The sequence below is a fragment of the Lampetra planeri genome, chromosome 37 (assembly GCF_965212315.1).
Source record: "Lampetra planeri chromosome 37, kcLamPlan1.2.h2, whole genome shotgun sequence".
NCBI classification, from domain to species: domain Eukaryota; kingdom Metazoa; phylum Chordata; class Hyperoartia; order Petromyzontiformes; family Petromyzontidae; genus Lampetra; species Lampetra planeri.
This window is the reverse complement of record NC_136143.1, coordinates 4066496-4081285: the sequence shown is the minus strand read 5'-3', so window position 1 is coordinate 4081285 and position 14790 is coordinate 4066496. Positions and strand designations below refer to the sequence as shown.

Genomic DNA, 14790 nt, shown 5'->3' with positions numbered 1-14790 from the left:
CGTGACCCCCAGCCATAGCAGCCTCACATGCCAGAGGAGCTTACAAACGCGTACAAAAGACGTACACAAACACGTACACAACCATGTACACAAACACGTACACAACCACACGACATTAATTTGTGTGAGTGGAGTCGTGCCTCCGACAACCTCTGATTGGAAACCCAGACACACAGCCGGAGACACAAACGCAGACCCGCAAACCCATCGGCCCTATGAATCACGGGGGACATCAATCATCAGTAACGGGGGGGAGCGGCCCGGGCTGCAGAGAGAGAGAGGGGGGGGGGCAGAGACAGAGGCGACACAGGGACCGAGAGAGAGGGACACGGGACACAGAGTGGGACAAGGAGAGAGAGGGACATAGATAGAGGGACACGGAGAGAGAGGGACACGGAGATAGAGGGACGCGGAGATAGAGGGACGTGGAGAGTGAGAGACACGAAGAGAGAGGGACGCGAACCACCGCTACCACTCCTCCAGCCGCACGGTCTCCGATTTCGCGGTGGGGGGGTGGTGGCCGGGTGGGGGCGTGCGGGGTTAGGGATGGGGGGGGGGCACAACCGCAAGAGAAAACCGTTTAACTCTGGGGGGCTGTTGGGGTTAAGGGGGGGGGGGCACGATTGATGCCCCCCCACCACCAACTTTGCCCGGTGCTCCACCGCGACCGTGACCTCACGCCCTCCGCACGCTCCTCCCGCGTCGTCCGTCCGCGTTACCGCTTCACCTGTCGCCTCGCCTTTGTCTCCCTGCCGTCAAGGAGGAGGAGGAGGGCGGGGGGGGGGTGGGGAGGGAGGGAGGGGTGAGCACAGCGCCCCTCCCCTCCACAACCCCTCCCCCCCTGAACCCCTCCCCTCTCCACGACTCGTGACGCTGTCCCGCCGCGTTAGGCGGCTTGAACCGCAGTGCTGAGCGAACCGTCGTGCGTAGGGGGGGGAGGGGGGTTGGGGGTGGGGGGTTGGGGGAGGGGGGTTAGGGGAGGAGTGGGAGGTTGGAGTAGGGGAGGGGGGGTTGGGGGGGGTTGGGGGGATAGGGGAGGGGGGTTGGGGGAGGGGGTGTTGGGGAAGGGGAGGGGGGGTTGGAGGAGGGGAGGGGGGGTTGGGGGGGATATGGGATGGGGGGTTGGGGGAGGAGAAGGGGGCCTTGGGGGAGGGGAGGTTGGGGGAGGGGAGAGGGGGGTTTCGGGGATAGGGGAGGGGGGTTGGGGTAGGGGAGGGGGGCTGTAACCTTCAGAGAGAACCGTAGAGTTCCAAGCCGGCAAAGGGAGTAGTCCCACGAGAGAGCTTTCAAGTCCACGTGTCCCCCCCCCCGCATCTCAGCAGCGATGACGGCGACCTGCGGACGTCGAATTCGGGCCGAGTTCGTGGATTTCACTTCCCCCTCCCTCCCTCTCGCTCGCTCGCTTTGCTCATCGTGCCCCGTGTCCTTTCTCGCATGTTGAACTTCTTTCGCACCGCACGTAGCCCACCGCGCTAAATCGCGCCTCGAACGATCCCAGCCCTCCCCCCGCCCCCCCCAAAAAAACCCAAGCTATTTCGATTCGCTCCGCCGCTAGCATCAAACAATGCCGACTCGGTACAACGTGATGTTCTCACGCTGACTTGGTGTGATCACCTGTGATGGTGAGGTCGAGTTGTGAGTCTTGTGATTGTTTTTGTTTTGTTTGTTGCGAAGTGACATTGGACGCACGAACAAACACACGTGGACACACGCGGACAAAGACAAACATTCCCCCGGATAGCCTTGACAGGCTGTTGGGACAAGTGCTGTTAGCGAGTATCCATCTAATGAAGGCCGGCACGGCACACGAGGGGGTGGGTGGCCAGTACTACGCCCGGCCGCCTTTGTCTCCCCAGTGACGATGTTTACACACCGCACCAGATCCTCATTTGAGGCCGTGTCGACCTAGGGGAGGCCCAGGACCGGTTCATATAATCGTCACTGGTGTTAGGCCATGAGTGGGTCGCCAAGTTAACTCCCGCTCCCCACGCGAGGCACACACACACACACACAGCCACACACACACACACAACCACACACACACACACACAACCACACACACACACACAGCCACACACACACACAGCCACACACACAGCCACACACACACAACCACACACACACAGCCCACACACACACACACAACCACACACACACACAGCCACACACACACACACACAACCACACACACACACAGCCACACACACACACACACAACCACACACACACAGCCACACACACACACACAGCCACACACACACACAACCACACACACACACAGCCACACACACACACACAACCACACACACAGCCACACACACACACAGCCACACACACAGCCACACACACACACAACCACACACACACACACACACAGCCACACACACACAACCACACACACACACAGCCACACACACACACACACAACCACACACACACACAGCCACACACACACACAACCACACACACACAGCCACACACACACACACACAAACACACACACACACAGCCACACACACACATAGCCACACACACAGCCACACACACACACAACCACACACACACACAGCCACACACACACACACAACCACACACACACACAACCACACACACACACAGCCACACACACACACAGCCACACACACACACAGCCACACACACAGCCACACACACACACAGCCACACAGCCACACACAGCCACACACACACACAGCCACACACACAGTCACACACACACACAACCACACACACACACACAGCCACACACACACACACACAACCACACACACACACACAACCACACACACACAGCCACACACAGCCACACACACAGCCACACACACACACACAACCACACACACACACACAGCCACACACAGCCACACACACACACAACCACACACACACACACAGCCACACACACACACAGCCACACACACAGTCACACACACACACAACCACACACACACACACAGCCACACACACACACACACAACCACACACACACACACAACCACACACACACACACAGACACACACACACACAACCACACACACACACACAACCACACACACACACACAGCCACACACAGCCACACACACAGCCACACAGCCACACACAGCCACACACACAGCCAGCCACACACACACACACACAGCCACACACACAGTAACACACACGCAGCCACACACGGAAACACGGACAGTCGAGTGCACTTGCCGGGCACAGCGATAAATAAAGAGTCGATCAGCTCCACTAAAGACGTCTTCCCCGTGTCGCGTGTTCAGAGCAAGGGCGGAGATTTCTCTCCATCTCCCTCTCTATCCTCTCTACGAGCGCTTTGCCGGCTCTCTAACTCACCCCCCCCCCCCCCCCCCAATAAAAAAAACCACCCAGCAATCAGAGAAGCTGTGGACCGGGAGGTTTCACGAGTGCATCATTAGCGATCATCAACGAGCAACATCAACGACAACAAACCAAACATCTTTAACAAACATTCTCACAGCCACCCTCCCCCAATTTGCCAAATGCTTATCTCCCTGGTCTCCTGTTAATAGAACATCGTTGTCATGGCCACAGTACACGTTTTCGTGAGTCGGTCAAGGTCATCTGGACGTATGAGATGTGATGTACCCAGCAAGGTGGTCTGGGCGCCGTCGTATGAACGTGGAATTGCCACCACTTGCTTTCGAACCCGTCGGTGGAGATCGGAGCCAACACAAAGGGCGTTCGAGCAGAGAGACGCGTCGCGACTGAATTACAAAGCGCACCGCGTGGGGAAATCATCTGAATGAAATCATCCCGACGGGGAGTGGAGGCGCAGTGATTAGCGCACTGCGCTGTGATTCTGGGCCACGGCTGACATCAGTGGGGCGTGGTGGGATATCCGCAACGCTCCAGCGGGTCGCGGCGGTCAATTGGCCATACTTCACCATGCCGGTCAATGCGGGTTGTTGAAGGCAGGGAGCATGAGTCTGCGGGTCTCTATGTGAGTCTATGGGTCTCTATATGAGTCTGTGGGTCTCTTTGTGGGTCTGTGGGTCTCTGTGAGTCTGGTGGGTCTCTATGTGGGTCTGTGGGTCTCTATATGAGTGTGTGGGTCTCTATGTGGGTCTGTGGGTCTCTGTGAGTCTGTGGGTCTCTATGTGGGTCTGTGGGTCTCTATATGAGTGTGTGGGTCTCTATGTGGGTCTGTGGGTCTCTGTGGGTCTCTATGTGAGTCTGTGGGTCTCTATGTGAGTCTGTGGGTCTGTGAGCCTGTAGGTCCTAATGCAAGCCTATGCGTTTATGTGAGTCTGTGGGTCTCTATGCGAGTCTGTGAGTCTGTGGGTCTCTATGCGAGTCTGTGGGTCTGTGAGTCTGTGGGTCTCTATGTGAGTCTGTGAGCCTGTAGGTCCTAGTGCAAGCCTATGCGTTTCTATGTGAGTCTGTGGGTGTCTATGTGAGTCTGTGGGTATGTGAGCCTGTGGGTCTCAGTTTAAGCCTAAGAGTTTATATGTGTGACAGTGGGTCTCTATATGAGTGTGTGGGTCTCTATGTGGGTCTGTGGGTTTCTCTGGGAGTCTGTGGGTCTCTATGAGAGTCTGTGGGTCTATATGGGAGTCTGTGGGTCTCTATGGGAGTCTGTGGGTCTCTATGAGAGTCTGTGGGTGTCTATGTGAGTCTGTGGGTCTGTGAGCCTGTGGGTCTCAGTTTAAGCCTAAGAGTTTATATGTGAGACGGTGGGTCTCTATGGGAGTCTGTGGGTCTCTATGGGAGTCTGTGGATCTCTATGGGAGTCTGTGGGTCTCTATGGGAGTCTGTGGGTCTCTATGGGAGTCTGTGGGTCTCGTTTATCGTTTGTTTTTCTTCCCCCCGCGCCTCCCATTAGGAGGGTCGTCCACGTACGGTGCGAAATAACTTCAACATGCGTGCATAGTCTGTATATTCCCACTGCCGGGCAAAAGCCTCCCCCAGTCTCCCGCGTTCCCGTCCCTCCCCCAGCTGCTTCCGCGCGGCCGGCTGGTTGCTGCCGCCGCTCTCCTCTCCCCTCCCCTCGCTCTCCAGTGACCCCAGAGGCCCCCCTCCTCACTGTTGTGCTCCCGTAATCAGTCCCCCCGAGGTAATCTGCCCAAGCCGATTTTGCGCTGCTGGGAATGTAATATTTAGCATTGATTGAGCATCTGCTTTACGCGTGTGTGATGTTTTCCATTCGTCGTGTTGTGCTGCGTCTTTCTTCTTCCTTTGGTTTTTGTGCCGATTGCTGTTTGCTTCATTGCTGTGCTTTGGTTTGTTTGGTTTGGTTTTTGTGCTTTTGTCATTTGTGTTGATCCCAGGTCACTCACCCACTCACTCACCCACCCGCTCACTCACTCACCCACCCACTCACTCACCCACCCACTCACTCACCCGCCCACTCACTCACTCGCCCACCCACTCACTCACCCACCCACTCACTCACCCGCCCCACTCACTCACTCACCCGCCCACTCACTCACCCGCCCACTCACTCACCCGCCCACTCACTCACTCGCCCACCCACTCACTCACCCACCCACTCACCCACCCACTCACTCACCCACTCACCCACTCACCCACCCACTCACTCACTCACCCACCCACTCACCCACTCACTCACCCACTCACCCACCCACTCACTCACTCACTCACCCACTCACTCACTCACCCACTCACTCACTCACCCAACTACTCACTGACCCACTCACTCACCTACCCACCCACCCACTCATTCATCCACCCACCCACTCACTCACCCACCCACTCATTCAACCACTCAACCACTCACCCACCCACTCACTCACCCACCCACTCACTCAACTACTCACTCAGCCACCCACTCATCCATCCACCCACTCATTCACCTACCCACCCACTCACTCACCCACTCACCCACTCACTCACCCACTCAATCATTCACTGACCCACCTACTCATTAACTTACCCCACCCACTCACTCATTCACTCACCTACTCGTTCACCCACTGGTTCACCCACTCATTCGTTCACTCACTCATTCACTCACCCACTCACCCGTTCACTCACTAACTCGCCCGCCCCCTCACTAACTCAATCACTAACCCACCTGCCCAACCACCCGCTTCTTGCACGTGACACTCCACCCTCTCGTCTGTGGTTCACCCAAACCAAGTGGGGGGTCCTTGAGCTCCCCTACACCCCCCCTCGTGCTGTGGGGGGTGGTGAGTCCCCGCTCACCGTGGCGCGTTTTCTCCGGCAGAGTCGGCGGCGGCGTCCGGCGGTGACCCAGTCGCAGAGGGCCCCGGCTTTGCGGCTCGACCCCTGACCCCCGTGCACCTGAGGGCCCACGTGACCCTGCCGGAAGGTCACCTGGCCTTCCTGCTGCACACGGCCAACCCGCACGCGGAGCTCTTCCGCAACGCCAGCGCGCGCCTGCTGCAGGTGCCGGGCGAGCGTGTATGGCGTGTGCATGTATAGTGTGTGCGTAGTGCGTGCATAGTGTGTGTGGTGTATGTAGTGTGTGTAGTGTATGTAGTGTGTGCGTGTAGCATATGTGCATAGTGTGTGTGTGTAGTGTGTGAGTCTGTGTGTTGTGGGGAGCGGTAGTGTAGCGGTTAGCGCGCTGCGCTACGAACCCGACGACCCGGATCCGATTCCCGCTCACGGCCAACATCAGTGGAGATTATCTGACCCGGTCCTGGGCCTCCGCTAGGTCCACTCAGCCTCAAATGAGTACCTGGTGCGGTGTGTAAACATCGCCACTAGGGAGACAAAGGCGGCCGGGCGTGGTGCTGGCCACCCACCCCGTCGTGTGCCGTGTCGGCCTTCATAGGTGTTCGCTATACGGGGGATCTTTGTTGTTGTGTGCTTGTAGTGTTTGTGTGTGTGTGTGTGTCGCGGAGGGTGCGTTAAGAACAGATCAGAAGCAAGGTCCACGGTGGGATACGCCAACCGTGGGTCACAGCCAGCTTCATCGAGGTCGGCACCACGTGGTGCAGTAGGATTTGGGATGCGGCTGAAAGCAGAAGGGGGGCAGAGGCCACGGGGCCGAGGGACTGCATAAACCCACGACGATGATGATGATGATAATACAAATAATAATTAAATAAGTGTATTTCAGCCCTAACTAGAAAAAATGTTCAGCCTGCCCAATGGGAACATCACCCGAGCGTGGTTTCCTAGGCACGGCCGCACGTTCAACATTTCCTCTCGCAAGCTTTCGCCACGCACTCCTGCGGGCATCGTCTGGATTTGAATGTTCAAAGTGCATACCTGTCAGCCCCTTATCAGTGCCCACCTTATTACAGACCAATTCAGACCTTATTGGTCACCACGTGCCCCTTATATCAACATTCATCCTCCGACGTCCCATCACAAGGGAGAAACACAAACAAATAGGCAACAAAAAACATTGGTTTTGCCCGTATTGAAACGGCTCAATTTCCCTGTACAAGAATACGGGTGAACCGTGTGGGTTGGCAGCGATGAAGGTAAAAGCTCGGGAGAAGTAGCATATTCGGCACACAGCCCCACTGAAAAACTGCACATGGGTGAAAGTGTTCTTTTGGGCAGCCACAGCTTTGGCGAGGCTGAAATAATTTTATTAACATTTATTTGTATTGCAGTATATATTGCTAATCGTATACTATATTAGAAAAAAATGGTTTGCTACCTGGATGGATTCCTACCTGCCTGGCTGGCTGGCAAATGTGCATGGTGGTAACCTCACCGCGCACATCTGCAGGATTTACATTACCACCCTCGCAAATACGCGGGCAATACGAGTATATATATTTAATTCACGACCAGAATCTAGAGGGTGCAAGGGTAATCCACAGTAGAATGATCACAAGCGAGTGTGAAATATTCTCGCTGCTCGTCATCCTCTCTCTCCGTACGGAACCGTGACGACCTCGCGTTCTGTGGCCGCCACCCACCACCCCCCACCCCCCACCCTTTTGCACACATGCGTGTGTTCCCACGTACGCAGGCCCCCTTCGTGATGCTCGGCGCGCGGGGGGTGCGTCCCCTGTCAGAGCCGCGTGTCAACGCCACGTTCGGCCCCTTCCGGGTGTCTCGCCCCATCCCTCCGGAGCTGCTGGGGCCGTCGCTGGGCGGCTGGTCGGATGGACCTCGTGGCGGCTCAGACGCCGCCTCCTCTTCCTCCTCTGGAGGAGGAGGAGGGCCTGCCGGCGGCGGCAGTGGCCAGGCGGCAAGGCTGCGGGCCGTGCTGGTGCAGGAGAAGGTGTACTCCAGCTCGCCCAAAGTGCAGGTGAGGAGGGCGGAAAACTGTGGCAGAGATGGGCACCTCCAAAACAGCCGAAACAGAAAGATGCAGGGCAAATCGGGAAAGGGTGGGGCCTAAGGAGAAAGGGGGTAGGGCACAGAGAGGGAAAAGGCGGGGCTTAAAGAGGAAGGGGTGGGGGCTAAAGCGGAAGGAGTGGGGCCGACAGAAGTTGAACTTCCCTGTTGAGTTAATGTGATGGATCGTAGAATAAAATACTTGCAGCAAGCAGCTGCTGCGTAACTTTATTAGTACCGCCAATGCGGCCACAAGGCCGGCTTGCGTCAACGTTATCCGTCGTCGGATCGGTGATCATCCTCTCCTGTGCACCAAGGTCCTATTCCATGCGACGGGCCGCGACTGGGACGACCACAGCGACATCGCGAGCCTGCCGTGCGTCCACCTCCACGCGTTCCGCGAGACGCGCGAGGCGCGCGGCTCCTGCCGCCTCGACACCAACCTGGGCCTGTGCCTGGCCGGGCTCGCCCTACCCCTCGCCTGGTTCGCGCCCCCCACCGTGGTGCCGGGTCGCAGGCAGAGGCCCTTGGGCGAGTCCCAGGCTGCGGCCCGCGTAGAGCTCTACTTCTCGGTCCGCCCGGCCGAGGCTGATGGGAGTTGCCGTGGTGATGAAGCCAGGCAGCAGCAGCAGCGGGCAGGCGGAGGTGTCAGGTAGCATGGACTACACACCTGCACCAGTTAGGGTTGCCGTCTGTTCTGGAGTCTCTAGGATCAATCTCTCGTTGAGGTGGCTGTCCTGAGAGATCTCCGAGACCTTCCAGGAATAGAAAGCCAGTAAACGTGCAACGTTGGGCCAACGTCTATTGGGAATGAGTTCTGTTTGTAAAGATTTAGGATTATTTTCCAATATTTTGCAGTCTTTTGCTTTTTCAATAACATTTTCTGATCGTTGGCATTACGTCGTAGCTTAACGCGTCTTCGTGTGAACAAAAGTGACGTCACCCAATTCCCATGCGACGTCCACTCTTGGTCGGAACAGCGAGGAGGGGAGGGCGATGTGAGCCGCGTCACTTCCTGTCACCTCGCTCTTATGGATCGGTCTGAAACTAAGCGGACCTTTTGGACTCATCCGATATTTCGCATCCGGGTGCACATTTCTGATTTTATTTATTTTTCATCGAGGATATATAGTCCCCGTATTTACCAATTGCATAAAACACAAAAATAATCACGATAATCATGCACCACTCCAGACAACGGATTCACGCGTAGTTCTGGTATCGTAAGATATTCTACTTCCCATGCTTTGACCCAGTTTAGTTTTTCTTACGCCCGGAGGTGACAACCCTAGTACCACCACCATTGCCGCCACCATCACCAGAGAGCGGTTGCCACCTCTCCAGCCATATCCATGATACGTCCCGTTTTTTTTGTTTAAATGCCTCCAGAGGTGGCAACTCCAGCTCCCGGCGCGGCCGCGACGACCCCGACACACGGCAGCACCACAGGCCGCTGCTGCGCATCGGCAGCGTGGGCCTCCTCCTGTCGCCGCCGTCGCCCCCGGTGACCGAGTCGCGGCTGGAGGGCGGCGTCGCGCTGCTCGTTCCGGAAAAGTCCTTCCGGCCCGGCGAGGTCATCAGCGTCACCGTGACCCTGCCGCGCAACTCCACGCTGGAGCGCTTCACCTTGCGGTGAGACGCGCTCGCCATCGCCCCCCCCCCCCTCGCCGCTTCGGCAATGAGCGGAACGACTCGGGCCGGGGGGAGGAGGCAGGGATTGGGGGGGTATTCTATGAGTGCTTTACGAGTGCTTCGTGTGTTTCGCCTCACCAAGCAGAACTTCTTTAATTAGTTTCTGAGAATGCGTTAAAATTGATCCTGATGATGATGGGGTTTTGTTGTATCCGGTTGCTGCCATTTAATTTTGGAAGTTTAATTTCGGAGCTGTGTCTGGCGATCACATCGCGCTGTTGATCGTCGCCCAGCCGCACTGTCACGGACTTGCGGTGGAGCGGTGGTGCAGCTACGCGGTCACCGACCAGAGGTTCAGTTCCCGGCCACGGCCAAGAAGGGTTGAAGGTGAATCCCATGGACATCATTGTGATATCAACTCCCATGGGCTGTTATATACAAAAGTAAAACTAGAAACGAAACTATTTATGTTTTACCAGGTAAGGCCCACTGAGCTATACAGCTCTTTTTCAGAAGCGACCTGGCCACAAATGGTAGCTCAACGAGAAGTGGCTTATCACGTGGGAAGTTATTGCAGCTAAATACACATGGTTCCAAATGTGGAGGGAAAGACCGGAGGACACGGAGAAAAATACACGCGACCATCGGGGCAACGTGCAAACTCCAAATATGCAGGCGTCCAATCGGTTTCTTTGTCTCGTAACGACGCGGCGACGATGATGAGGATGGCGCAATCTGGATAACGTTGGACCGGGGGAATCGCATGAAAAAAATTACAACGATTGATAAATAAACCGCGACGGAGAAATTGAACTGCAGAAGCCACAAAGGTCGGGCTCGTCTGGGAATCGCGACCCTGTTGCCGTGCTCCGAATGTGGAGAGACAGATTGATGAGGCGATCTACAGGCGCACGACGGGACTGACATATTGGTACACATTCTAGATTTGAAGCTTTCATGACTGCAAGGATTCATATATATTAAAAATTTTAATTTAAATTAATAAATGTAAAATAAAAATAAAATTAAAATCACGACGTTTCGGAGGCAACACAAGCTTCCGTCTTCAGGTGGAACCGTCACAGCACGCTTGCTGTATCAAGTGAGGGTCTCTTGGAATTTCTCTTTACTTGATTACAGCAATCGTGCTGTGACGGTTCCACCTGAAGACGGAAGCTTGTGTTGCCTCCGAAACGTCGTGATTTTTATTTTATTTTTTATTTTATTTTACTTTTATTAATTTTAATTTTTTACCTACGTGACTTTACCGAAAAAACCCAAGAATATATTGGTACACAGACTGAGACTGACACCTCGGTGATCACGACCCCACCCCCCCCTGAGATGCCCTTGATCCCCAAACGAGGATCACCCCTCGAGCAGCAGGGGGGAGGGGGAGGGGGGAACCGCCGGTGAGGGGTCACGACCCTGGGACGAGAAGATTCACCTGCAATATATTGCTCATTAAATATTCACGACATCGCAACGATCATTCGACCACCCACCCCACGGCCCCCACCCCCACCGCCACCGCAACCACCCCTCGAGCCATCAGATGAATTGGCTGCCTGTGTGCGTGTCTGATAATTATCTGTGTGTGTGTGTCTCTTAATCTGTATGCGTGTCTCTTTGCTTATCTTCATGTCTGTCCGTTTATCTACATTGCTATTCCTCTTTATCCATAGGTCCATCTGATTATCTACGTCTGTCTGTTCATCTGTTTGTCCGTCTGTGTGCGTCTGTCTACACGCGCGTCTCAAGTGTGCATGGCATGTGAATGTTCATCCAAATGTTTGTGTGAACGTTTGTGTAAATGTCCATGCGAAGAGGTGGCTTCGCCAAGCTCACGAGAGACGGGGACGGTTTTGTGGGGGGGTGGGGGGATGAATTCATCCAGCAGCGGATAGACCATGGCTGACGATGCCACCGCCACCTCTCCTCCCCGCTCCCCCCACCCTGGAAGGCCGGGAGGGACGGCCGCAGGAGGAAGTATGTGGAAGCCCATTAATCGGCGGTTAATGAGGCGTGGTTATTGATGGGCGAGGGTGGATGTGGGAGCGTCTTGGGGAGGTCGCGAAGCGCCGGGGACCGTTGTTTGGGGGGGGGGGGGGGGTGTTCCCCCTCTCTATTTGACATTCGACCTCCAATTCCGCTCTCATCATTTATTTACTCGCTTGCTTCGCTTGAACGTTGGATAAATATACGCACCTTGCGAACGTCCGGGGTGCGGCAACCCAGCGGCTACCGCCCTGCGCTCGCTTGGTGGAGAATCCGACGCGCTCGAAGGGGCTGACGGATGAACGATCGAGTTACTCGCCAGGTCACGCCGGTCGCTCGCCGGTCGGTCAGTCGCCTCCGAATCGCTCTCCTGCCGCTGCCGCTGCGACGGTCGTTGGCCTCCCCTTTCCACGCCGGTCAGACGACTTGCTCCGAGGGTGGCGGCACCCACAATTTACCCCACTGCACGTGACCTGCTGGGTGAACAGAGGCGTGGGAGGGAGGGAATTTAACGAAACTCCCCCCCCCCCCCTATTGTTTCAACTGCCGCGCCGGGTGATCGAACCGGTGACCTCTGGACGCTGGCGCCAGTGACGTCATCGTCCGGCCACGTGGCTGCTCCACCAACGTCGGTTGGCATCAATCGGAAGGTTTCGAGTTCAAATCCTGGTTGTGGTGTTTGGTGGGGGGAGTGATTTCGGCACATAATCCCTCCGGGGATCGATAAAACGAGTACCACACTGCGTGTAAGTCAACATACAGTGGTCGTCTCATTGGATGTCCTCGCTCTCCCCCCCCCCCCAACCGCTATAGCAACGTGGAATGTCCGCCACTGTAAACAGGAAGATGAGTGCCGCCCCGATGCCCATTAGAAATCACTCTAGAAAAACATTTCCATCGTAATGCGGAATTTTTTTTTCTGGGCTCCGAGCGTTAATGCGGCCCGAGAGCACGAGAGGTCAACGGTGCACCGGGGCCCTCCCCTCCGCTGCACGCAGACGCTTGATCTGCGCGTCCTCAACGACACAAATTCCACCGCTGCTTCTGCCGCTGCTGCTGCCACTGTTGCTGCCACTGCTGCTGCCACTACTGTTGCTGCCACTGCTGCTGCTACCACTGCTGCTGCTACCACTACTGCTACTGCTGCTGCCACTGCTGCTACCACTGCTGCTGCTACCACTACTGCTGCTGCTGCTGCCGCTACTGCCACCGCTGCTGCTGCCACTGCTGCTGCTGCTGCTACTGCTGCTACTACCACTGCTGCTGCTACCACTGCTGCTGCTACCACTGCCGCTGCTACCACTACTGCTGCCACTACTGCTGCTGCTGCCACTCGCTAACAGCACTTGTCCCTGCAGTCGGTTAAGGCTATATGGGGGATCTTTGTCTTTGTTGTGGTAACTGGCATGCTCCAGGCTCAGCAGCAGAGTCTCCTGTTTGGAGTGAGCGGCAATGACCAGATCATCGGCAAACATAACGTGGTTGACCAGAAGGGGATACTTCCTTTGACCGCACCCGGGCATCGATCGGCCTCCCATTGTACCTCCGTGCCAGATGTAAATTCTTCCGGTACAGCCATGAAGGGCTAATTGAACTCCGTTGTTAAGAAAAAGATGTTAAATAATGTGGGAGCCAGAGGACATCCCTGTCGCACGCCAAGGTGAACAGGAAATGGCTCCGACTCCCAAGCCAAGCAGCATTACCTGGCATCATGAAGGTCCTTGAAGGTTTATGCGCAGAGAGTCCGGTACCCTGAAATCACCAAGAATAACCCAAATCCCCGGTCTTTTCACCGTATCATAGACCTTGAACCAGGTCAACAAAGCAGATATGTAGGCTCTGCCGAAATTCCCTACACCTCCGCTGTAGCAGACGGAACAGCGTATGGCGTCTGTGCACGAACTCCCAGGTCTGAAACCGCACTGGCGCACTGCTGCCTGGCACGGTGGCGATGATGAATGACCCTGGCGAAGATTGTCGGTCCCGGCCTCACGCCGAGGGGGGAGATGCGCCGGTAATTATCGCAGTTGGTGCGCGGTGACGCGCGGCGGTGCCTGCGGTCGGCTGTGCTCGTGAGAGTGTTGGCTGGGCCGTGGTGGTGGTGGCAGCTGCTGCAGTGCTAGTGGCTGCCTCTAGTCCAGCGCTAGTAGAGGCAGCAGCTGCATCGAGGGTTGGTGGATCACGCACGGATGTTGTTGTGAAACTCCCTTCCCGCCCGTGGGCGCGCTTCATCGTCACGGTGTCAGATGTAACACTTCCCGTTTGGTGTTAAGGCGTCGGGATGGGGAAGGAGGGGTGGGGGGGGGGGCACCGTGTGATTCGCCCCGGGCTCCGCACGACCCTGCGCGTTGATGCGTGGCGTCGCGGGTCGTTAACTCGTCGTGTTCGGGGCGGGCTTGTGGGGGTCGTCTCTGCCGCAGGGCCAAGGCGAAGAAGGGCATCGAGGTGCTGGGGGCCCAGCCCGTCGACCCATCCGCCTGGGAGCTCAGCAGCGACATCATCAACTCGGGCAAGCACCACGTGGTGGCGGTGGCGGCCACGCGGCGCCAACCGGGGCGCAGCCTCGCCGTCGGGTGAGGAGTCCAATCAACCGCAGGGCCTCGGAGAGACCCATCGAGCCAATCACAGGGCCACGGGGGGACCCACCGAGCCAAACGCAGGGCCACAGGGGGACCCATCGAGTCAATCACAGGGCCTCGGAGAGACCCATTGAGCCAATCACAGGGCCTCGGAGAGACCCATCGAGCCAATCACAGGGCCACAGGGGGACCCACCGAGCCAATCACAGGCCATGAAACCCGCCGGAAGACATTTTCTTTGCCGGCACACCACATCCAGTATACCTCCCGTCTATGGATGGGGCTATTCATATCCCAACTCT

General features: G+C 56.5%; 1 protein-coding gene across 1 annotated transcript in view; it reads left to right on the top strand.

Annotated features, from left to right (window-relative positions):
- Nucleotides 1-14790, top strand: part of LOC144730949 (transmembrane protein 132C-like) — a 67029-nt gene that overhangs the window by 28861 nt on the left and 23378 nt on the right. Inside the window, exons 2-6 of the mRNA XM_078611829.1 lie at nucleotides 6238-6419; nucleotides 7969-8250; nucleotides 8597-8931; nucleotides 9669-9911; nucleotides 14330-14482. Of these exons, the coding sequence (XP_078467955.1) occupies nucleotides 6238-6419; nucleotides 7969-8250; nucleotides 8597-8931; nucleotides 9669-9911; nucleotides 14330-14482 (1195 nt within the window). The remainder of the gene's footprint in view (nucleotides 1-6237; nucleotides 6420-7968; nucleotides 8251-8596; nucleotides 8932-9668; nucleotides 9912-14329; nucleotides 14483-14790) is intronic.